The sequence below is a fragment of the Malurus melanocephalus genome, unplaced genomic scaffold (assembly GCF_030028575.1).
Source record: "Malurus melanocephalus ecotype Western Australia unplaced genomic scaffold, MMel_1.1 scaffold_20, whole genome shotgun sequence".
Taxonomy (NCBI): Eukaryota; Metazoa; Chordata; class Aves; order Passeriformes; family Maluridae; genus Malurus; species Malurus melanocephalus.
The window spans coordinates 2,111,035-2,137,198 of NW_026623252.1; the positions used below are offsets into that span (position 1 = coordinate 2,111,035).

The 26,164-nt window shown below is 39.7% G+C and overlaps 1 protein-coding gene across 1 annotated transcript in view; it reads right to left on the minus strand.

Annotated features, from left to right (window-relative positions):
* The window catches only part of ERBB4 (erb-b2 receptor tyrosine kinase 4), a 525,799-nt gene that overhangs the window by 97,365 nt on the left and 402,270 nt on the right, over positions 1 to 26,164 (minus strand). The window contains exons 13-16 of the mRNA XM_057389869.1: positions 20,120 to 20,252; positions 18,824 to 18,917; positions 17,209 to 17,363; positions 11,231 to 11,305 (exon numbers count right to left, since the gene is read on the minus strand). Of these exons, the coding sequence (XP_057245852.1) occupies positions 11,231 to 11,305; positions 17,209 to 17,363; positions 18,824 to 18,917; positions 20,120 to 20,252 (457 nt within the window). The remainder of the gene's footprint in view (positions 1 to 11,230; positions 11,306 to 17,208; positions 17,364 to 18,823; positions 18,918 to 20,119; positions 20,253 to 26,164) is intronic.

Consider the following 26,164-nt stretch of genomic DNA (forward strand, 5'->3'; position numbering starts at 1 on the left):
TATAATTTTTAGCAAACATCACCAAACCACTGACTAAACAGGAGAACTCTCAGCTTTAAAGGGCATATTAATAACTAACACAACAGTTGTCAAAGTAAGTAATTGGAGTTTTATAGTACTGTGTACTCTAAAAATAGTCCATATAATATTTACATGATAGACCATAACAAGGAAATGGTTCTAAAGGGGACATAATAAGTAATGAAGAAAATAAAATGAAGTTTGCAGCCCTTCTATTGTTAGAGTTATAGAGTACAAGAGGAATTCAATATGGTTCTTGTCAACTCTCACTGACTTTAAAAGAATGTCTTCCTTTTCAGTAGGGAATTGTAAAAAAGGAAATAATTTTCAATGACTTCACCAAACAAGCATTTTAGTTGTTAATGTGAAATATGCTGAATTTTCTGGAGGTACTACCTAAACACACTATCAAGCCAGSTTACAAAGGAAGCATGAAAGGAACAGTACATTTTCAGGGTGCCACCCCATCATTGCGGTTATTTTCACTTGTGTTTGTTGGGCTGACTTTGCTTTCTCTCTCTCTTCTGGAAATCTCATCAGTTCTCCTGCCTCCGTTCTCTACCATTTTCATGCTTGCAGAGCCCTACCTTTAATACTCTGATGAATTCCCTTAAGCTGTTTACCTTTCTGCTGGGCTTTTGCTGGGCTTGTTCAGCACAGATCCCTGCAAGGTGGCACTGACCAGAGTCACAAAACCTTCTCCCATTTTGTTTTTTTTTGAAAATCCAATCCTTTTTTGCATATCCAGCTAACAAACTGTTTGTCTTCACAGGCAGCTGGACACACAAATCTTCTTTTCTCTAGTGGCATTAAGGACTTAATCCACTTACTTTTGTTACATTAGTGTCCCACAGCCACCTCTSTCACTGAAATTCCTGGCATTTGCCCACCTCAGACTACTGCCCACTTAAAACCTAATTCCAATGCAGATAAAGAGAAAAAATGCACTATCAAAATCCCTCTTTATCTTAAAGCATTTTTTTTTAAAGCATGGAGGACTAAAAAAGGCTCAGAAAACCTAGAGTCAAGCAAGGAGAAGTAGTTTCCGTGTCAGTCCTGCCTGTCCAGCATAATTAATGGACAGCCAAAAGTCAATCCTAGCTCACATTTCTTAGAGCTCCGCCACTAACCCACCAACAGGAAACTCCTGATACAGCCACCGCTTTCCTTTACACACAGGAAATCTACTCCAGAGGATGGAAACAATCTCTGTTAGGTGTTTCTGGATTTTCATGCTCGTCAAAACAGACTTAGCAGTCCAAGAAACATAGCCCTGATTCATCATTCAACCCCATATAATTAACTTGCTATCACACATCCATCCTTCAGCTGAGGACAGAATACCCAATTATTAAGTGGAAAAGGCATAAAAGGGAAAGGCTGTGGGAGGAAAAAAAAAAACCACAACATGAAAATCCTGCCCTCTTAAACTAGAAACTGTGWATCTGTGGCTAAAAGTTGAAAGAAAGATTCCAGTATTCCCTTAGGAGAAATGAATAATATATATGTATTTCTTTTTAAATGTGTACTGTGTTTTCATATTTAGAAACACGTAACAGCAACTCCCACACACCAAAACGGAGGCTGAGTTCAAAGTTAGTGTTCCAAGGTGGACAAGGATGCTCAGCAGCAGGGCTTGTACATCCCATCCACTCCAAAACATCAGGACATCAGCAATTGCCACAGTGCCCTGAGACCAGGTATTAAAGCCTAATTACTGATTTAGATGAGTACAGGTTGGTCTCACACTCTTGACTGGAAAGTGCAGCAGAAAAGGGGAAGGAAATTGAGTTGGGGCCCATGGAGCAAAGCTGACAAACACCACCTGTTCCTCCATCCTTGGCATTGACCCACCTGGTAGGAGATGTAAAGAAATTGAGCTTTGAAGCCAAGCTGTTAGAGGGCTGCAAGTTTCTGTCTCAGCCTTCCCCTCCTTGGAGTTTTTATCTCTATCTCTATATTTATTACAACCTTGAGTGTTGCCTAAGTAGCTCCTTCATGTAAATCCTTGTTTTTGAGGCATTATTTTTTCCTGATGGATACTTCCCACATTCTGCATTCCTCACCCTTTCCATCAGTGGGGGTTCAGCCAACTCTGCTGCCCTTTCAGAGATCTGACGGATTCTGCTAATCCTGGAATGATAATCTTATTATTTAAAACATACAAGATAAACAACCAAGTTGAGAAGCAAATTYGTGGATGTTTCAATAGCCTCTTTCTGCTGTGCAAAGCTCGGCATCCACAAATTCCAGAGTGCCTGGTATTCACAAAATGCTGCTCCCCAGGGGTGGCAAGGATTCAGCTGATGTTACTCATATCAAGACATTGTTTTGCTTTATGTTATTTTCTTTTCAAGAATATGGTGCCTTTCCCCCCCTCTCCTATTAATCTGAAGTGTTTGAATACTGACAAATGGTCCTATTTATGTGCAGATTAGAAATTTTTATCACAAGCAAACGCAAATTTTATCTCACAGCTGATCTCACAGTTACACAATAACTACCAACTGCACATTTAATCCAGAGATGGGCAAGCTGTCAACTAGCCACAACTTTTCAATATGCAAAATGACCTCAGGGTTGCAGTCTGTGCCTGRGTCCACTCAGCAGCTGAACGTCATTAAAGAGCAAACACAGATTTCACTTTGGCTAAGGCATCTGGCCAGAGACAAACAGGTACCTATTGTCTAAATTCCCTTTTCCTTACCTACACTGGCTCTTATATCAATGCCTGTAAAAGCATGTTCTAGTCACACCTCTTTTTTTTTTTTTTTTTTTTTTTTTTTTTTTTTTTTTTTTTTTTTTTTTTTTTTAAGAATGTAGGAGTCCCTGTTTCACTCAGCAAAGTAAATGAGGATAAAGAAAAAAATGTTAACTACAACTTTGAAAATTATTATAGCCTAACATTCTAGACATGAATACGTATTGATTAAAAATCTATGGCRTCTTTATTACCATTAGGCACAGACAGTGCACAATGGATTTCTGTAAAACTAATTTTAAACCTGAATAGCATAATTTAGAACTACCACTCTGTTATGTTTACACTATAAATTACTAAAATCTCTCAATTTTWACTCCATGTTAATATATCCGACTGGGAGTAACTACTGAAATCTCTGGGATTACAGCATCAATACAAAGGCTTTTATGGGCTTCTCCTCCTCTAAAACGGGAAAGTTCCAATAAAACTGAGAAGTTCCAATAAAATCTCTTGCACCCCTGCTGTTTTTAGGCTGAGATTCTTCTTTTCTGCCTCAACATAAAAAAGGAATGCTATTGTTAAGAGCTTGCACAGTGACTGTTTTGACACTTGTGCTTTAAATAAACAGATTAGCATTCTTTTTAAAATATGCCAAGTCAGGCCCTATATAATGCAGATTGATTTATCTGTGACACAAAGACAGTTAAAKCCACTGGACTCACAGGTGAAGCCAGTTGAGCAAGTAAAAGAGCAATATAAACTCGTTATATTTCCCATTTTCTTTGGAAACAGTAATATTTTACTTTGAATAAAGGAAACTAGAGCTCCAATGTCCATGGGTGCTGATGGACTGCCCTACATCAAAATTATCAGCATTACTCAAAGAGTTTCCTGCTGCATAAAGAGYTCCTGTTAGAAGCAATCAACTCAGTCTGCTTCTCTGCAACCGGTGCCAGTCAGCTGGCTCATCAAGCCTGGGCACATGAAATTATTCAACAAGAAAACACACTTTCCTCCAACAAAAACWTGTCCTGCTTTGGTGGCACTATTTGCTGTTCATTCACTGTCAGATCCAGCAGCACCATGGAGCAGCACAACCCATTGCAGGGCCTTTGAATCRTTTGGGGCAGCCAGAATTTGCTTTCAGAAACTCCAGGAGTATTCCACAGTTTTGAGCCTTCAAGGGGTGTATTTGGGGACCCAGACTGTCATTCTGAACCAGATTCCCTCCTCTGAAGTCTTTATGATTTTAAATTTCTCCTTTATGAAAACAAATTGTGTACATTAAAGGGAGCCCCAACCTCTGCCCAAGCACATCTCAAATGGAAAACAGGCCCTGCACATAAGGGAGCAGTCAGACTAAGGGTCAGCCCTGGACACCGGCAAGAGTAAAACCAAGCATCAAAACTGAAAAAAGGGAAATTTCCATTAGATCTATGGAAGAAATTCTTCCTGTGAGGGTGCTAAGGCCCKGGCACAGGGTGCCCAGAGCAGCTGTGGCTGCCCCATCCCTGGAAGTGCCCAAGGCCAGATTGGACAGGGCTTGGAACAACTTGGAATAGTGGAAGGKGTTCCTGTCTGTGGCAGAGGGTGGAATGAGATATCCTTAAGGTCCCTTCCAACCCAAACTATTCTCTGATTCTATGRTAACAAAATGGGACATGATGAACAGATGAGAACAAAATTGTCACATGGTGCTYCCAATCTTCAAGTTTCTTTCATGTTCAATAATTAGTTCTGTACAGCTACTAACCTTGCAGGATTAACTAGAGTAAAAGAAATGGCAACAAATAAAACTGCATCCTCTATCTTTTTGTTTCCTTCCACTTTTTTTGCTGTCACTACTTCTTTTCACTTGTGTTCTGGTGGTTTACAACTTCTGGCCTTGTAAGCCATGTCTATACTGCCAAATTTCAGTGACATATCCAAACATCATCGGATTYATGACAAACTAAGAACTATGAGTTAAAATGGAACAGTGAGTACTATAAGAACATGCAATGAAAATCCAAGTGAGCAATTTAAGTAGTGTCCAGCATTGGTGTATTGCTTTAAAAGCTYGTGTTTCCAAAGGATGCACTGTGTCACGGGCAGGGTATTGGGCATCTAAGATAAACTGTTTTGAGGAAAGGGCTCTGTTTTTTTATTAAAATGGTTGATTGCATTTCAGAGAGTTTTCTTGTATCAGTGACAAATCAGGGATTACATCATGACTCAACCATGCTTAACCAAAGCTTGGCCCTTGTTCTGATATAAGGTTGTATTTGTTCTCAGATTTCTGCACAAATGTCACAGCTCTCCAGTATGAGAGACTACCAGCTCTGCTGAGAAATGTACCACAACGGGAAAATACAGTTACTCCTCATAACCCTCTGCCAAAGAAAAGCTCAATTAGAACTAGCTAGCACCTCCTCTTCACATTATCCCATAATCTTTCCTTGCCTGTTTTATCATTTGCTCAATCTCAGATAACTACYGAAAAGATTTTTGACATTATCTTCTATTGATGAAACAGCCAATATGTCTGCAAAAGATCTTGTTCACCAGCAAGTGAAAATGGTGTCATTAAAAATTTACATCAGAYTGAAAAAAAAGCATGGAGTTTTTTGACAAAAGTACAGATAAGATCTGAATGAGTTTCTCGTCTCTCCTAGCAAAGGACAGTCTGAAAACCCAGAATTTTACCTGAYCTAACTGCTAATGAGCTAGCACATGTCAACAGAACAGAAATCTTGTGTAAATTCATGTGSAACTCCCACTCTGTGCCTCACCACAGCTTACAGGAGACAAAGCCCAGGATYTGGCAGCTGGATTTGCTTGTCTGTGTCCAACTGAGTACTCAGAATCAATATTCAAAGGGGCTTCTGCTCTTAGAGCATARGCCAAGAGCTGATCACACTGGAAACTATTGCCACAGACACAGAAGTGTCCTCTTACATGGCAGGAGGAGCCACACCACCCTCTGTCTCCAGGCTCAGCACAAACTCATCTCGCTTGCAAGAAAAATTCCCAGTCCTGATTTCATAAACCTGGTGCGGGAGAAGAGAATATTACATGGAAAATCATTCCAGGGATTAATAACCTTCATTAGAAATGCACTGCCATTTTGCTGCTTTGAATGTCTCTCAGATTTCATCCATTTTACACCTTACAGACACTCAACTCTTCTTTTCAGTTTGCTAGACTTGGTGCCATCCTTAACCAAACTTTGTCTCCTTACCTGTGTACTTTTAGAGGATAATAAGCTTAAGCTGTTTGAGTTCCTAAACTTCACTCTAAGACACAAGGTACTATTCCCAAAGGCTCTTCTCTAAAGCCTGTCTAACACACATTCCTGTGAAAATGGTCTCTCCAAAGGTATAGGTCTACATTCTTGTTCAACTCTCTCCACTACCACTGTAACAAGGGGAAAAAAAGTCAAAATACCTCGACTTTATGGAAAGGAGATGCAAAGGAAACTGAACCAACAGAGAGAGGGCATGGCATAGGACATGGGTTTAGCATTAGTCCCCCTTTCCCTTCTAGAATTTGAATTTAATTATTTGAAACTACTACCCAAAGGTACAGATAATTCATATGACATTTTCCCACCCTGTTACTTTACAGTATGGAAAAAAAAATTATAGTAAGATTAAGTAATTTGGTCTGATGGCTTGATTTACTAATGCTCTATTCCTGCATGGTTATTGGTACTTGTGGTAATGCTTCCACCTTTGGTAAATGACGAGGTACAACTTCCCACACATAGCACCAAAGTCAGGAGTTTGTTAATTCCTTGAAACCTACAGCTTGTTTGATTAGTTAACTTCCATTGTGTTTACTACATACTAGTAAAGTATCAGATTGAAAACTGTTTCTTCCATTTCTGCAAAAATGAATGAAAAAGATTGACAGACAACTACACAATCATCATTAATAAGTTATTTGCCAGTTTTGATACAATGCTGGAAAAGCTGTTGCAATTTAACTGAGTAGAACTCACATTTTGGGATGTAAAACAACAAAAAGGTAAYGTCATTTACAGATTTCAAATGCAAATTCTCACCTGCATCACGTGTTCCACACTCCATCACTCCAGTAAACTGGTGTTAAACAGGCAATGAAAAGCCAAGCATTCCCATTTTATGCAGGAATTGCAGCTCCTTCACACTTCAGTAAGGTCACAAGGAGCAAGCCAGATTGCAGAGAATTAAGTCTGGACTGGACTCTGAACTCAAATACATTGGTCATGTAAATTTTTCTAAGAAAGGGCRACAAATCCTACATTGCACAGGTAGATTGCAAGTCAGACCACAAGCTTTAGTTCTGATTTATTATATGTTAAATATTAATGAATTATTAAGAAACCATTCACTGAGGTTTAAACAACCCTACATCTGACATATTTCTAAAGCTCTACAAATGTATATTTAATAATAGATAATTAATTCATAACAACATTAAATCTAAATTAAATTCTCATTTCTAGCCATAAGAGAAGCYCATTGGAAAGTGGTGAGATATATACTGTTGCTTTGTAATAAGGTCACTTCTTCATGGCACAATTTTATTTCTATGCTGTATATTATTTATGCAGCCAAATCAATACAGGCATACAACACAAGGGTGATGGAAAACAAAAGCAGTGACCTCTGCAATGGCACCACATGTTGCTTTCCATTCTAACAAACCATTTATTAATTTAGATTTCCTATTGCTTCTTCGCTTTCAGCAGTGACCTATCACATTTGGCCTAATCACTCATCAGTTCTTTGCTCATTGTTTCAGTAAAGATAATTTAGTCTGTTTGCTGAACAAAGAATTTTCCCATCAAACGAGCACAGCTGCTGAGGAACTTGGTCAATGAGTATCAACAGTCTCAATATCCYGCAAGAGATTTTTGCTCACATTCCACTTCTTGTATAACAAACTTCTAGAAACATCAGACCTTATTCTATCCTGTGCTCTCTCAACAGGATCCTCAAACTAGCGGAGCCACAGAATGGATTTTAAACAGCATTGTGTGAGAATTGCTTCCAGTTTTTTCACTCTACCCACCTTAAGAGTTTATTTCTCTCTATAGTAGCAGACCCTACTAAGTCCTTGCATACTATGAATCCACACCAACCAACCCTGGTGAGCAAAGCAGATGAAGCATAAACTTTCACTGATRTGCCAATCTAGTTGATTCTGTGGATTCTGTGAATCTGTCTTAAACAGATCACATGTAAGCTCAATCCAATGCACAGAGTTGGTATCTGAAACTGTTTTTCTAGTSTGGATTCTTAAAAAATAAATCTGTTTCTTCAACTGCTCTGTTCTGTTACAGCTTCAGACAGCTCCATATTAAGAGTCCCTTGAGAGCAGCAGCTTTTATCAACCAAGTAATGTAGCTTAGCTGGTACTCACAGACCTTATTTTCCCTCTTATTTTATACAGAGATCCTCTGCCCCTCCAGAACAACTATAATTATTCTATAAAAAYACAAAGCATATGGAGTACTTTCCTCCAAGCAATGGAAAAGCCATGAACATAAGCAGTTTATTAGAGGTGGTTTCCCTTCCCCGCCAACTACCGAGARCTGCTGTGAAATTGTATTGAAGTCATACTGTGACAGGCTACAAAACAGCTATGAAAGGATTTGCCTGCATTACACAGGGTTTACTGTTAATTAGCTCTTGTACACACACGCAGTCCATAAACCCAGCTTTTTTTTCTGTTGAGGAAGTGATGATTTGTTGAGAGGATGTCCTTTTTGGATACAAAGCTAGCAGTGGGATTGTAATTCGAGTTAACTTCTACACAACATTCTGTTTAAGCACTTGACAATGGTGGGCCTGGCTAATTAGTTTCTGTTAGTTAAAAGGGAAATGCAAATGAAATTTTCTTGGGGCATAAACAGAGACTCCAGCTTACTCAGACCAGGAATATCAGTGCTGGTGCTGGTTCTTTCCTATCATCAGGAGCACCACATGCTCCTGATCACATCTTAAGATACACAATCTCACTCGCACAGAAAACTTCTTGTTTCTCTTCACTCCTCCTTTGATGGTATTTTCTCTCCTAGTATTAAGGTGAATGAAGCATAGGAAGGATAAACSAATTAAAATTCACACTTTAAGTAAAAACTTTGTCCACAGTCTCACTCCAATCACTGCACTAGCCAAACTTTTCTGGTGGACTTGGGAATAGGGAAGTGCAGAGAAACCAGCCTTTCCTGACAGTCTAGAGCATTTTCTTAATGCATAGCAGAGCACTATTTTCACAGCTTTTGAATCTTTCTTTTAGAAAACAGTTATCCCAACCTTGGGAGCAGGCATTCTCATCTGTTTGCTGTTTGTTCCAGAATATACAGTGTGCTATTCCAATCACAAAAACCATTGACTGCAACTCCCACAAGGTAGCAAAAGGAGAAGCATTGTAATAAGGGGCAGGAAAGAAGGATGGATAATTCCTTTGAGCATCCTGGGAGATTTCAACCTTTACCTGCTTTCCATCTTTGCTTTGGTGGTTTCTAGGAAAGGCTGGTACGGAAGGTGGAACCAAAACCAAAGCCCTACACAAATAATCCATACAGGAAGCTGCATGARGAGCTGTTCTTTAGGACAAACTCTRTTGAACCCAAAAGCTAAAAACTCCACAACTGAACTATGCAGAAAAAAATTCRTTGCCAAAAGTATGGTTGTTTTCCCACAAACTTAAGGATAAGCAGAAAAACTGAAGTTTTATCAGTCATTTGGAAAACAAGCCATGCGATGCTCATCTGATTCATCTTTATTAAACATGACAGAAAGAATTCCTTTTCTATTCTACCAGGATCTTGAAAAAGCCCTCAAGTCAATAGATCATGGCATAAACAATTTGGAAACTAAGAAAACTGGAAAGAAATGCAACACTGCTATGGAAATGGAAATAGGATAGGATRAGGAATATCTTGTTGCTTGGGTTAAAGTTCTGCTCTCCCTTTCAGCTGCCTGAAGAGCAGAAAACYCTGTCCCCTTCAACTCACTGATAAATTACAGCAATGGAACAAACTCAAGTCAATCAATAAGGGTAAGACTGATTATTAATTGATTTAAGATTTATAAGTCTCAGGAGGGTGCACAATTGTTAAAGGAACATGAAGAAGGCCCTATCTAAAGTTAAACAAGTCCATTTTTTATTTTCAACCCTACTCTAATAAAAAGTGTCACTTTGCCAGTGCAGTTTTGCCCATTTTTAGCCCAAACAGAATGAACCATTTTCACAAAAAAACACAATTTCACAAATCTAATATAGAGATATGAAATTTCCTGCTTTGCCTTGAAAGTGAAAGAATAAATACTGACATTTAAACATTGTGCAGTAATTTTTCTAAAACAAATTCAGCGAAGTTGAAACAAACAAACAAACAAACAGACAATTCCATCAGATCCAAAGAAAACAGTAAATATCTGAGGGCCTTCCCCCTCAGACTGAATGGAGCAGGAGTAGAGCAGCTGAGCAGAGTAAAACAATTGCTTTAATTTCTGTAGTTTGGTAAAGCCCTTAAATGTCTGGAAATAATAATAATATTTTTTTGTGTGTTTGAGCTTTGAGTAAAGTGGATGAAATTGGAACCTTTAAGACAGGGGCAGCTCTGTTTGGTTGAGTCCATCTGAAAGTGAGGCCCCACAGAAGTATCKCAAATTGGATATCCCAGATCAGAAAGATTAAAACAAAAACATTGAAATATTGAAAAACTCATTCATCTTCTGTTGCTTATTCACTGGTTAATGAATTAAGTCCGAACTGATACTGATTTAATAGACAAATATACTCTTTGATAGCATTTATAGTGCACTGCTTTTCAAGTCCAAATATATTCACCCTCATAAGCTAGAAATAGGAATATTCACATTACTAGGAAGAAAAGGCAACCTTAAAATCTTTTATAAAATACAGGAAATAAACTCAAATTTAAATCCTTAATGATGTGGGTTTCATTGAAATGATGCATTTTATCTAGTTTTAGTTAAGGAGAGTAATTCCAAAGCCTAGAAGTCATACTAACCAGTTTGAATTTAAAAATTAACAAACTCAATGGAAATGTAGGTCTTCAAAAAAAAAAGAATGCAGACTAAAGCCTACATTAGTTTGTTTCAATTGTCATTACTGAAAAATAAAATTGCTGTGAGGTTACATTTTTTTCTTTTAAACAGAAAATTTCAAAAAAGACAACTAATAGTGTTATGTGATTTAAGGAAGAAATTTGGTTTTGGTAAAACATTTACTTTCTCAGGAGAAAGTGTATGGAAGAAAGAGGTTCATTTGCTTTCAAACAAAAACCAAGCTCCCTACCCCTCCAASAAACAGAAAACCAGTAAGTTCCAATTAAACCAGAGTTTTCACCATCTAATAAAATTTAATCTAGAAACATGTATGTCTACAGGAAAYTCCTGAATTTAATCCTTATTGATTKAAGCTAAAAATAATGTCCCCATAAGATGTTTTTGTGGCCAAACTGGATAGTATGACAGGGCAGGAGGGACAGGGTGGGGATGTTACCTAGCGTGCTGTGGCAAAGCGGACTGGCGCGTCCATGGATAGTAAATGCAGTCATGACTAGCGGGGCCTCTACACCTGCAGGCAAATTACAGAACAAACCACGTCACTGCCACGCCCCAGGACATGCACACCATGCGCCCTTGTCCACACGGGTGGGATGGAGACACACAGGCAGCCAGCACCCAGCCAGTACCTATCCATCAGCCCGATGCAGTCCTCCAGGTGTGGCCCTATGCACCTGCAGCAAATCCAAAGTGGGAACAGGGAGAGAAAGAGAGACAACTGTTATTTACATGCCCGAGAAGCAGAAATGCCCTTTGCGTTCTTAATTCTAGCTCTTAAGAGAGACCTAAGTCAACAAAAATTATAGCTTATGGCAAGAAGAACATTAATAGCAGCAGCACTTCAAGGCAGGCCATGTCTTGGCTCAAACAACGCTTACGGCAGGTTTCACCTGTGTATGTGGGAGTCCTGACAACAGAGTTGCTTCTCCTGMATGTTGTTCTGAATCATCAAACCAGTGATTACTGCACAAGAGATGTTCATTTGCAAGTCGAGACCTCCAGGAGCACAATCCAGAACTTGCTTTTCTTTCTGTAATTGACGCAATTTTTCATTCTGTTCTACAATCCCAGTCAGGGCAACCGCAGAAATATTTTGGAAGCTGACTATACTCTTTTAACAGTGAAGCTCAAGATCAACTTCTAGCAACAAACAACACAGGAAAATGGTGTCAGCTGATTCAGACATTTTATTTTGCTTTCCTTAGATGCTGCCAAAAGTCCTCCACCTGCACAATCAGCAGGTGCTTGCCAAAGGCAATGGAAATGCAGGGGATCACTAAACAAGACACCACTAAAACACAGCCATGAGAAAGTGTTTGCAAACATGGGCTTGTGTGGATTTCCCTTTCCCCCATGAAGAGCAGGACTGGTGTCCTGGTCCCCTGCATTCAAATAGCAAGTCAGTTATACATTTACACAGCAGTCAGGACTCTCAGACACTAAAGTTAAGCTTTTAGGGCTTAAAACAACCTGACCCCCTACAGTTCTGCATGCCCAGTTTGGCCTTCTAGCCATGGGGAGTATCTAGCCCTTGGCATTTAAGGAAACCAAACCATTTATTTCAACTCTTTAAAAATATCTCAGAGTCATTTTATTACAGGCTCTTTAACTGTACGTCTGCTACAGGCAGGAGAGGTGATCTGACACATCAGTAGACTGCAACTTACTTCTTGAGACATTTTAAATTTAAGGTGTGATCCCCAACTCTTAAAAGTTTGCTGCTTTCAGATTGGCTTTGATGGAAGGATGTGCATGTCAAAAAATCTRAGAGTTCAAATATGCTCCCACAAGATCTTCTTTCTGCTTCACCATCACTTGCCACTTGTCAGGTTTTGCTGCATTTAAATYGGTGTCACTCTACCATTACAAAATGAAGTCAGTGAATTCAATTTCCCTGTACCTGCTCATCAGGGAGAGCAGATCAAGTAAACCTTACCCCTTGTCTGTTAACTTGAGTTTTTATTTTTATGTAATACAGTTACTGTGATATGCAAATGCAAACTGAAAGGATTTCCTCAATGACTGCTTCCTCCAGCATATGTGCAGACATAAAAATGATGCAATAAATATCCAGATAATGTATAAATGTAAGGGGTTGATTTAAACACATTTCAAAAACTTAATAGAGAGAAGTCTTGGAATTTCAGCTATCTGGGCATCAGGACTTTGGAATTCAGGACTGTCTGAATTCTGACCCATCTCAAACCCATCCCATGTTTCTTCCTTTCATGGCATTTTCARCAAGCTGGAGAAAACAAGTTCAGCAATGAAGGAGGCTGAAAAATTGCTCAGATTGACCATTTTCTACMATGTCAAGAAAAGCTAAGCTCAGACTCCTGTAATAAATAAAAACGATAGCATCTTCAAATTAGAGGTCTGAAAGTCTGCTACTAGTTGAGAGACCTGGCAGCCTGACATCAAGAGCCTGTTGTCTYKGTRTCATTTCTCCTGCAYATTTGGAGAACAGGATTGAATCCARGAGAGCTGTTTGGACATCACAATGGGCCGGTGCAAGTTGAGTATCATTGATTTGAATTTCAAATTGTAATCTTCTTCAGTGGACTTCCCTTCCCCAAAGAGAAAACTCCATCCAGGTGCAATTCCATTACTCCTAGTTGAGCAGTTCCCAGTTTCCTCCCTCAGTCCTGATTCCATGCAGGAAAGCGTAACACTGTGTGAGCCACGGCAATGTTTATTAACAGGGTATTTTGCACCACCAAGCCATCAGTTATTTTTTCTTGGGAAGGATTTCCCTTCATTTCAGGCTTTTTGACCCACATAAGTACAAGACTGACACAATCATACATCATGCTGGTACTCCGTTCAGACCCAGTGTTCCTTCTGCTTGGAGTCTAGATGATATTTTCTTTTCCAAGTTGGCTCTGTAAAATGAACTCGTTAATTGATACATGCCAATTTATTAATGGTATGTTCAGTACCTTGCAACAGTTCAATACAGCTTATCCAGAAAATTACATTTGGAGCTCATCCTAGCTTTACAGATAATCATGCTCTGAAAGGAAGTGTGCAGTTTTGAAAATTGCAGTAACAACTCCCTTTTTTTTTTTTTCCCCCCCAGAAACAATACAGATAAAATATTGTCTTTTATCAACTTTCCTTAAGATGGAAGGGTGGGGCCTTAAATGCACATAYGTGGGGTGGTAACAAAGTGGTTCCCAGCCAGATGAATTCTCAAAAATCTTGTTCACTGGAAACAAACAAAACTGATTTTACAGCTGCATAAGTGGATTATCTCTGGGCAGGAAAAAACCTTAGTTGTTATGCTACTGTCATGCATAAAGCCAGGCAATTCCACCCAAGGGCTACTGAGCTAACAGGGAGTGTCTCACTCCTGGGGAGAAGAACAAAGTTGAACTAGAGCAGCAGGTGGAAGGAAATTTTGCAAAACAAAAGAGTAACAGATTTTCTTATTCAGAGTCTGTTTGCAGTATTGTTTCATCTGGAATTYAAACTGTCTTCCTAAAAGAAAGGAAAACTAAACTTCCGAGGCAACACGGTGCTTCTCCCCTCACATCCCTTCAGGGCCACACACTGYTGCTGGAGCTCCTGTGACTTCTCTGGTCATGGCTTAGAAGAAAAAGAGCATTTTGGCGAGGAGTAATGCACTCCCTTCAAAAAGCTGTGTGACAAKGTGTGTTTATATGATGAGGGGAAGTGTCCAGTGAGATCTCCCATTTGTGTCCTGCCCAGCAAGGAAGCAGGCCGTCACTTGCTATTGGATAATTAGTATTTCATTTCTGTGGAAGTGTTCCATTTTGGCTAGCTCTGCAAGAAGAGGTGCCAAACGCATTCCAGCTCTCTTGAATTAAGTGGGATGGTGGTCCCATGTACCTGAGATCTGCTCCAAACTGGCTTCAAGTACCTGATACTTATCATGAGGATGCAAGGSCAAGAGCACAGTTGTTGCACCCAAGCAAGTCACTGTTTGACAATTCTTCTGGTCAATGCAAGATCATTAACAGGGCTGGATAATTASACACCTATTAAGAAAAGGAGAGAATGGTGCTATTAAACCTCACTGAGGCAGTCCTCTCCAAGTGTCAAGATGGAATTGTGGCAGAACCCACACAACAGAGGTGGGACAGATCCTTCCTTGGTGACAGCTGGTGGGGACGACTGGAAACATCAGGTGAGARCAAACAATCTATTTTATCAAGCAGCATCCAGGAGAGCAGCACTCCAGGAATGACATAATACTGCATTGGGAGTGCTGCTCTGCAGCAGCCCAACCCTTTCTGATGGGTGTCCCAGCTGTACTGAGAGGGCACAGCTTTTATTCCAGCACCTGATCTGGCAGCCAGGAGAACAGATGTGTGGAATGAAGTAGAACTGCATTTTACCTCTACCTTTCAGTCATGAGCCAAATAGCAAGGTGTGTTCTCTCCACAACCTATTTTCATGCATGACCAAGGGGAATTTAAATATTACTTTCTAAAGGAACCAGAGAATTCAGCCTTGAAGGAGAAAAGGAGAGCGTAACTGATTTCCCTTCTCTCTGTGGACATTTTCAGCCCCTCACAATGTTGGAAAGAAGACGGACAACATGCAAACCCCAAACGTTTTGGACAGTCATTAATAGTTTCATTAATATAACTGCATGCACAAAGTGTCTAGGAACACTATAAAAGAATAGTAAGCCATGCTTACCCAGACTTGGGGGGGAAGAGCAGTGTTTTTATAAGGGATAAAAAATACCTAAGAATAGACACACTAACTCTGGAATAGGAGGATGAAGATTTCCACAGGGAATAGTATTAGAGTAATAGAAAAGGGATAGCTCCTCACCTGGGAGATAATCACACCTTTGTGTGTGTAACTGGGGGAGAAACCTTTGGCCCTTTTACTTGTCCTTCCTTGGGATGGGCACACAATGCTAAACAGGACGTTTCACCCAATCAGCAGGAGAAAATAAAAAGGAAGGAAAACTGAAATGACAACATTACTCAGCATAAGGGAACCCTTTGTCAGCAAAGGCTGCCAATGAATACTGACAAGGTCAGCTAGAACTGCCTAATGCCCTTCCTATTTGTTCATGAACTAGAATGTCTCATTTTCAGCACAAGACATAAAAACCTTCCCTTCCTGGTCCAGGCATATAAAAAAAAAACCAACCACTTGGAAAACACGAGTGCCTGTGGAGAAGTGGAAAGGCAATGAAAACCTTCTGCTCCCTTCCTGGTGGAGGAGACACAGTTGTACCACAAACACTAGAAATAGTTGGATTAGTTAGAACTCCTCACGAAAGAGGAGGGAACAGGAAGAATTATTGCTTCCTGGAGGCCAGGAGAGCTGCAAGGCACTTCCTAAGCTGGGCAGACAGTAAATCCATCATACATCCATGGTCTTGTCACATTAGATCAGCACTGGCACCTCCTCCATCTATGAAAGCCAGGACCAGAGCTCCTGGAGTGAGCTCATCTTTTCATAGAATTTCTTCTTACACTCTTCTTCCACAGTAGCAGCATTTTCCTTATTGCATAACGGATTCAAAGGGTCTGAGGGGGAGACAAATCTGTAATGGATCCTGTGTCTCTCCGATCTCCCTCTCATTTCCCTAATGGCTCTATTGTAATTAGATTTGCAAAACCAGCAAAAGGTCTCATTTTGAATGGCAACAGCTGTTGACATCAACATTGAATAAATTACTGGTTTAATTTTAGCTGTTAAACAATAAAAGCCTCTCAGTGAAGATTATTTAACTGGCTGATGTTTTCTCTTTTTCCCCTGGCTGCCTCTCCCTTTCTCTGTACACTGGACACTATGAACTGTCCCATGGAAAAGGCAGTAATAACTGCAAAACCATAGGTGTGCTTGTGACTGTTATTTTGTTGCACAGGTTCTTAACTCTGCCTCAGATGTATGGGCTGTACTGTTCCAAAGGTAACAAATTATTCTGGGCAGTTTGACAGGACTTCAGAAATTGATGCTCAGTCTCAGGTTCCTGTACAAAGTCTGTTTTCAAACTCTGTACATCAGTCCCTGTAGGAAAAAGTGAGCAGTAACACTTTTGTCTCACAGTAGCAATGCCAGCTTAATTCACCAATACCAAGTAGCAGAGATTCTCTCATGGARCAAATACTGAAGTCATTTGAGAGGCCTAAAATTAAGTGAAAGRGCAACATTTGCTACAAACCAGTGTGGAAGGAAAGCTGAGAGCACTGCTGTGGGAAGTTCTTCTCCAAGGTCTTCAAAAGGGCTTTTTTGTGATGAGCTGCTGGGCATTCAAAACTAATACCTGAATGTCATGAGGCATGATTGAGTGCAGCTTCCTACTGTGCTCTCTTTTCAGGAGTGGGACAAATGCTTCACTAAGGCAAACTGTAAACTGTAAACCACCCTGTGCCATGAACAGTGCATGGATAGGATGGCTCCTGGCAMAGAGCTTGCACTCACCCTTGGGTGCAGTTTGGATGACACGGATGGCACTCCCGATCCTCGTCGGCATACTTGAAAATGAAGCTGTTGGCTCCCTGCAAGCCATCGGGACATTTCTCCACACAATTTGGACCATCCTTAAAATGGAAACACTTGGTGCAGTGGTCAGGTCCCTGGAAAGGGTGGAAAAAGGAAATGCAGTGCATTAAGGTTACTGTGCCTTTTCGTGCTGCACTGGAATTGCATTGGCACACACTCAGCAACACTTCCCTCCCCAAGGAACAGCGAGTTACCTGCATGGTGCCAGCCTCTGGGAGGGAGCAGCAGACACACAAACCCTGGTGCTTCTGGCCATTAACTTATTCTGTACAGGTCAAGACTAAAWAGCAGATTTTAGATGGGCTTGATACTGTTAGTGTGCTTAACACAATGAAGTCTGTGCCCACTTTAACACAAAGAAACTTCCTCCAATTTTATTCAGAGCAAGGGCCCTTCAGTGGCATCTCCTACCCCTGCACTCCAAAACTATTCTCCACAAGCATCTGGTCACAGCAACATTGAAGGACTACAAGATATCCTCCTTCTTAATACATATGAAGACTAAATAGTTAAGATCAATAAACCAAGACTCGTGGACAATGTAAAAATAAACTTCTAAAGCTGCGATGATGAGCCAGTTTATGACTTAATCTGGTATTCAGGTTGAGCACTGGCTAGAATTTTGTATCCATAAGCCCTGCTACAAATCAAAATTTCCCTCTGAAATTTGGGCTGAACACTTGAAACACTAAGTTTCTGGCCTTCTGGCTGTATTGCAGAAAAACACAGTATTTAATAATATAATTTAAGCATACAATAAAAATGACAATGCCTTTCTTTTTTCCATTCAGTAAGTCACAGAAAAAAAGGAAATAAATTATGGGTTATATTTTCTCAATTATGAATAGCCTAAAATACAACTCCTCATTCCCAGCATATTTATTTTTTAATCTTGTCAATACACTGAAAACCAGAGGRAAGAGACAACTTCTATCTCAGAAATGAGCAATAATCTTTGAAAGAAAAAGTTACTGGACATTATAAAGGTSAGAGAGAGGCAACCATCATTTAGGATGCATGAAAAGAAGTTTTCTATCAAAAGAACTTAAAGGCTATCTAGGAACCAAAAACCTACCAGCACATTGTTCAAACTGAGTTACCGAGACAAATTCTCCCCGCTTTTTTTGGGGGGGTGGGGAAACCAGGACGGAACTAAATATAAAGAATGAAAACAGGGAAAAAAGAGRCCACTCAAATCACAACTGCATGCTTTCTGTTTGCAAAAATGGTGTGCATCTGTACGACTAATGCATTAAGACAACTCAGGAAAGAAAAAGAAAACTTCTAAAACCRCTTTCTTAAGGAGGCAGATCCAAGGATGTTTATTCCCATCCCCAATTTAGCATGAGCGGAATTCTTACCCTACATGCAGAATATGCATAATTTCTGCTTTTGTTAACGCTAATTTGCACTAGCTGCTTTAAAGTTTGTAAGTAGAAAAAACCTGTGCTTCAGCACACTTTTGCAAGTTACCCTGGACCATAACAAACAAAACAAACCAAAACCTAACGAACATAACAGATTTTGTTCTTACCGGCCCGTAGCATGTGATCATGTTTTCTTCCATCTTTTCACACTGGGGATCACACTCCACACAGACAGAGCCGTTGGCAAATTCTCTGAATTCCCTGAGAACATATTTTGCAGACRGGTTAGGAGAAAGGCAACTTCAGCCCAAAACTGAGCCCATTTGGGTCTTGACTTGATGGAATTGACCTCAGGGGCACTGAGGCCAGCAGCCTGTCACAGCAGCTGAGGACAGACCACTGCCTCACGCACAGCCAGGTGAAGCAGACACATCTTCACCAGTATAAAACTACAGTGGGGCTTTCCCCCTCTTTTCTTTACAAATACAGACTTTGTTAACAGGACAAAATTGCTGACTTCTTGATTTTCATCTATAGGATTGTCACTCTTGGCTCAGATTCAGGGAGTCACTGATACAGAGCTGTCCTTGTGGCAGGTAAGTTGTGATGAACATCTGTTTTAAAGCCTGYTCTCAAAAAGGCTCATAACGTTTTCAGTAACAATTCTAGATTAAGGTCTGAATCTGTAAAATGTCAAAACAAATCCTGGGGTCTGCAACTCTTCTTCTTATTAAGTGACAAGGGAGGAGGAGAGAAGAAGAGTTTCTAAGCACATAAAACTGTACTGACAAGGTATTTTCTGCATGTCTTCTCCAGACAGAGGAGTTGAGAATATTTTCATGCATATGTGTGAGTTCATTTGGCTCAGTTCAGCTTCACCTTTCTGTCATATGGCAGATTCAACTACCTTGTGCTGTGYAGGTATTCCCAAAGCAGAAGTAGCAGAAAGAAAAAGGGGGAGAGCTCATGTTGTTTTTTTTCTTTTTTTTTTTAATTTATATTTGTGTGTACAATTACACAGTGCATTATGAAAAAGAGAGTGATTTTTCCTACTCTGGGATCCWTATTCAGAAAATTTCTTTATCACATGCCTGAATCCAACTCATCCAAAAGAACATAATTGTATGATTCTCCATAGAGGTATCAAGCAGGGATAAATGGTGAGTGTTTTTTTTTAAACTTGTTACCTAAATCAAATTGTTCACCTTACCAGCAATGCAATGARTGCAACATGATGATGCTGTGTGAAAATTTTAGTAAGCAGAACACCAGGGAGAGCTTTCTGCATAAGTTCAGATTTAAAAACCTTTAAATGTTAGCCCACAACACGTTTCACTTACAATCAGTAATATTGGCAATGGAGCCAGACACTGATTAATGCAAACCTAAAATGACTTGTTCGTTAAAGTCCTCAAAAATGTTAATTAACAGCTTCAGAGAAAAGAGCAAGGGGAATGCCTTACCCATCATAGAGGTTGCAGGAGTCTATGCAGGTTCTGCCCCTGATGAAGCGCTTGCAGGACAGACACTGGTCCGGCCCCGGCCCCCAGCAGCCGTCACTGGAGCACAGCTCATTGCACACCATCCCATCAGCAGCTGCAGACACAGAGATTMTGTCAGCGATGCACACTGCCCTCCCAAATCCAAGGAAAGCATCCCCACACACTTAGAAATGGAAATAGGATCCCCGCTTTCCAGAAACAGGACAGGGAAAAGGCACAAAGTCACCATGGTGCCACAAGACAAATAGTCAGAGTGTTCAGCTGGAATACTGGACACACTCCTGCTCTGCTCCTTTCAGAAAAAATAGATGGGAAAAAGATTTAAGAGAGTGCTGAAAGGATGATCAAAACCAGAGAAGAGTTTCTAAACYAGGAATAAACAGAGAAGCAGCCTTCAGAGATGGAGGAGAAAAGACATGATTAAAGCTTCTAAAATCCTGAATGGCAAGGAGGAGGTGAGTAAGCATGAAACAATTGTTCACTGCTTCTTCCAAGTCCCTTATGGGCATTCAAAGAGACAGGAATCCAATAGGGTTCAAAAGTGAGATTTTTCTTCATAGGAAGTAAAGATCAACCTGTAGAATTCCCTGACACAGGACATGATAAATGCCAAAAATTTAAAGGATTCAAAAAATCAGTTGTCCAAATTCACAAAAGTTCCATTAAACTAACATGTAAAACACTGCCTGTGAATTGAGTATTCCCTGAAATAAAACTTATGGACAGTGAGGAAAAACTTGAAGGAAAGACACTGCTAATTGTGATTTTAAAATTATTTTTCACAAAAGCACCTGAAGAGCCGAAGAGCCTTTATATTAAAACCCCCAAGCCCACAGCAAAATACACAACAAAGGGTTAGAGGGAAAGTTTGTTTYAGAGTGTAAGTCTGTATTTTCATTTTATATAAATACTTCCCCATGTAAATATCTAGATGAGGAGACAGATGGAGAAAGTGAGCAAAGAGCAAAGGAAACACATTATCTCTCCAGCATCTGAAGAAAATCTGGGTGCACTTTCAGCTTAACCCTGCCTTGTGAAAGGACAGAATTAATTTGAATTTAGTTTTGCACAATGAAATGTTTTACCCAAATGGATTACACACTGGGCTGAGTAAATTAAACCCAGCAAGGACCTGAAATATCAGAGATGGCAACAATACAGACACTTGTTTGCTTTTTAAACCATTGGAAACTACGTGGGAAGAATAATAAATTATATGGAGGTATGCTGGTTGAATTCTAACACACCATCCAATACTATCTTATTCAATAYACCACAAATAACCTCAGGCATGAGAAGTCTGCACATGTTCTATCAAAGTTGGGATTTAATTTATTTTTTCTTTTTACATCACATATATTTTTGTAATGCCAACATCYGACATCTAAAAGCTATTCAGAAGTATCTTTTTGGCTTTTCTTTTGCCTCAAAGCTTGAACCAGGTACAGCCAAACATAAAATGATTACATTTAGGAATCATTCCAGGTGCTCAGTGTGCTTTAAAGTGTATTAATTATCACAGATTCCAGCACAGCAAGAGGGACTCAGGAGGCCATTTCAGAGAGATGCCTTGTCCTTGTTCCCTGAGCTCTGCTCTGCAGTCAAATGAGCCCCAGCAGCACAACCAGGATGAACAGAGACACAAAATTCAGTTTCTCATTACTATCCTAACCTGAGTTGCTTTTAGGCATAGCAACAGTTTTATAATAACTATGACGTGTCAGTCGTTCGTGTTGCCATTGCCTGAACCTGCAAATAAAAACAAAAGCAAAAACACAAACCCAGAAACTATCCTAGTCACAATTAAGCAGGCTTTTTACACAGTTCCATATGGGTTTTATTTTCTAATAAATGACTCATTTGAAATCTCTATCAGCAACAAAGAAAAACTTCACCTGGTTTGGAGAGCCCTTTGCTCTCATTTTCAATTTTAAGATAYTGGTAACTCTCCTGATTTTGTTTTCCACACTCATCACAGACAGGCAGTTTCCTGTTTGCTTTCTCACCTTCTTTTATAACTTGAAATTGTGATTTACTACTAGTGATTTCCTTTCTTTTCATTTTTCTGACCCATCAAACTACTCTGGGATCAGAATTTATTTACCCACAGAGAGTGTTTCACTAAAAGATCACTCCAAAGAACAAAGGACACTATTATAAGATAGCCCAGAAAATACATAGTTATATATATAAATAAAAAGAGAGGYTTTCAATAAAGAAAATCATGATTACCCTATTGAAATGTAGCCAATATAGTGCCCGTAGTTATGAAAAAAGCACCAGAAACAAACAAACAAAAAAAAAATCACTATTTCCTCCTGAAATATTTTCATAAATTAATGTTGCCAAGGAAGGAGTGGTTGTTTTGACAACTTATAAAAACTCATTTTGCTTGTCTTTTTCTTCTTTAATTGTGGGTATGGCTAAAGAAATGTTTCAATTTTTGACACATTATTGGCATTTCCATGGGCTGAGCATGCTCTGCAGCTCTAGCACACCACACAGCCTTACGTGGAAGGAAAGAACAATAATGTTCTTGACAGMAACTGGATTTTGTCAGGAGTTTTAGAAGAAGGGCTCTTTATTCTTTATTAATGGGGTCGCGCAGGTTAGAAGCAGAAAGGTTCAATGTTTTTCCCAACCTAAACAGAACACAATAAAATTTGCTACTAAAAAAAGAAAAATTATTGTTATTTGGCTGTACACTCCYGGGCCTGATCCAAAGCTCCATGAACTGAACAGAAAAGCTCCTGCAGAGTTCAATTAGCTTTACATCAGGCCCGATAATGAATGTAATCATTTATTCAAGTTGTTAATTGCTGGCTAGATTGATATAATTCATAACAATCACATCTGTAACAACCTTTGCCTAGGAGGGTTTCATTTGACACTGCAGCCCTGTCACTGAAGCTGAGAGAATTATTTAGGTAACTTTGGATAAAAGAACATTTTTTTCTGCATTTATTTTGTGTGCACTCATATTTCACATGAGTCACCTCTGACTGTTCCATTAAAAAACCATGCTGGGAAAAAAAAAGGCAGACACTTCACTTCAGCACGGAGCAAGGGTAAAATCCACCTATGCCTTGTTGGGTGATTTCTTCTGTTCCCCATCTCACAAACTTGGACACTGACATTTCTATCCCTGAGTGTGTGTAGGGAAGTGGAGAAGGGAAAAATCATTTTCSTTCAATGTACCCTCCTTTTCTGCATGGCACCATCTTAGAAAGGCAACACAAACCACTAGAACATCCTGGGGGGTTTATGGATTTTTTCTTTTAATCTGTGATTAAAAATGCACATACATTTTGTTCCTTTTCATTTTCCATTCATTTTCAACATTCTACAAAAATCASAAGTCTGCCTTAGGATTTTAACCTAAAAAAAAAAAAAAAACCTTRGGGGCAGTGAAAGAATTGGTGACTACCTTAACATACTTGAGAAGTGATATAAACAGTGAGATGAAATAATTAAGGGTATCAGTATAAAGTATATTTTGCATGCTGGAAAATTTTTTAGCATTTTCTGCTGGCTGAAGTCTGTYGGCTTTGTCTTCTTCATTGAAAAAAAATCAAAATCAGAATTTCGCCAAACACTGTCAAGCAGTGTTATCTCAAAGATGAAGCATTAACACAGACAAAACTTTTCCACAAAAATTTTWGTCTCCCTGCAATTTTTCAGCATTTCCCCACTGATGGAGAGTCAGCTGAACACAGCATTAAATGGCATGGAAAAGGTATCATCACCTTGTGATACATCATAAAAGTCACAAATACAATTGTGAGTACAAGATCTCAGAAGCTCTTACATGAATTTTCAGAAGAGCTACACATTGAGAAAGTTTGCTGTAATTTGCTTTAAGCCATTAATCACTGGGTAGAGAGGAAAATAAACACAAGCTGATAGTGACTCAAAATATACAAAGAAATAATAATAAACATATCTGACTGTAGTAATTAACATTGTTTAGACTGGTTTCTTGACTGAAAATCATGTGAAAAGCAGTCTTTGGTGGATATTTTTATTAACAAATCACACCCTTCYGGTTACCACATGAGCAAACAGGCAGTATTTCTGCCACAGGGCATGGATTCTGGTCCTGCAAATATTTACTTACATATCTCCTTCCCCATTCTGGTGAGGCTCATTTGGCACTCAGGATGGAGATGTGGGCATGTGCCCAAACATCTGCAGGATCAATGGCCAGAACAGGCAAAACAGAGGAAAGGCAGAAATGGAAACMGTAGAGGCTCGTCCTCAAATCTCACTCATTCAGGCAGTGGAAAGTGCAGGAAAAACTCCAAAACACCAGTCCATTAGCCTGTCCTGGGAATGACAGGTGCTCCAAAAGGTACTGGAGAACTGCATCTGGCTCCAAGTGATCCTGCAGAGTTTAGTGASACATCCAACCTGAGGCAGAGCCCGTGAAATCCCAGAGAGCTGCTGGCTGACAGGCAGAGCTGAAGCAGCAGCACAGCTCTTCTCAGCTAATGCTGGCTCTCAAAAGGCCACAAAATATTAATCAATTCACTTACACAGAYGTGCAAAGAGAAGAAACCACTGTTCCTGTTGGACTGCATTGCCTTCCAGTTGGAGAGAAGAAGCCTTACTGTTCCTGTTGGGATTGCACTGCCTCCTGACTAGAGCTGCTTGGTTCATAAAGTTCATTATACAMAGCCCATTTCATGAACAAGGGTTASAGTACATTTGTAAAACCAGCCCCTTGGTACTGGAGCTTACATTGTGACTTTTTAAAATGATGTGAATGAGATTTGTTTTCCKCTTTAAGATTTCTGTGATGTTAAATCTCCTAAAATGTCTTTAGGAGCATTTTGCTTCCTGGAAAATGATGAGTGTCTATTATAATAAATCCTCAGCAAGCTAGAGGTGAAATAAAATTTACATTTTCCCTTTGTGTGCAAATGTAGTGACAAGACATTAATTGTGATAGGATAATGTGACAGCACATCCCAGTTTCCATTTGCTCTGGAATCCCATGTTTCAGTAGTTGTGGCAGCTTCAAAGGGACTCAAACTGAATGATCCCAGGAAAGGGCAAAGAGGAGCCCTGACAACTAAAGCAAGAATATGTTCCACACTGCTGTGTTCAGCTATGGCCCAAAGCTCTCAAAAACAGTGAAACAACTGGGACTCTGCTGCATGAGGGGAAAAAGCACCTTATGAAATTCATCTCAGAGTGATTTCCCATTGTCTCCTAACACATGGGGAGTTATAGAAAGCTTAATGCTAAGAGGAAACATTCCTGTATGAGACATGAAGCCTGTGCTCCATCTTATAACTGCTGACTTTCTTTTTACATTAAATGTCCAGGAATGAAGGAAAATTGATTGTTTTTTCATTAAGTGCATTATGATCAAACAGGTAGAACCAATTTTATGTAAGAAAACATCAGAGCAGCAAGAGCATAATTTTTCTCCTATGATAAGCAGTTTTTCATCTGGTAGAAAGGAAACCTGTGCTGTCTGGAAGGTTCACAAGTTCATGTATCTCCTGGCAAGAAGGAACCAACTAGGATCTGGGAACATAACCTTAGTGATTCTTGCATGGTCATAATAACCTTGAGCTTCTTCATTCTTCTGTTCTRTCAGCCCAAAAAATTCCATATAAGAAATCTCAAAGGGCTAATTCTTCCCTCATGACAYGCAAAATACACTTGTTACTAGAGCATTAGCACAGAACAAGCTGATTCCTCACTGTGTGATCCTGTCACACTGTAGGGGAAAGCAAAGAGCAGAGCCCCACCCCTGGGCAGATATGATTCTCCTTCTTGGCAGCACCWCTCTTTTCCAATCAATASCCTATTTCTAGAGCTGGCTTTCTAKGTGSGGGCAGAAAGAAAACAGACTGCACACTGGAACTGTTCAAATACTCTTCACCCTCACAAGAATCAAAAGCAAAGGAAAAGCCTTGAGATGGAAAGAAGGAAAACCTGGAGAACAGAAGCTGTTAAGACAACGATACAAAGCTCATGGACGTTGAGCAACTT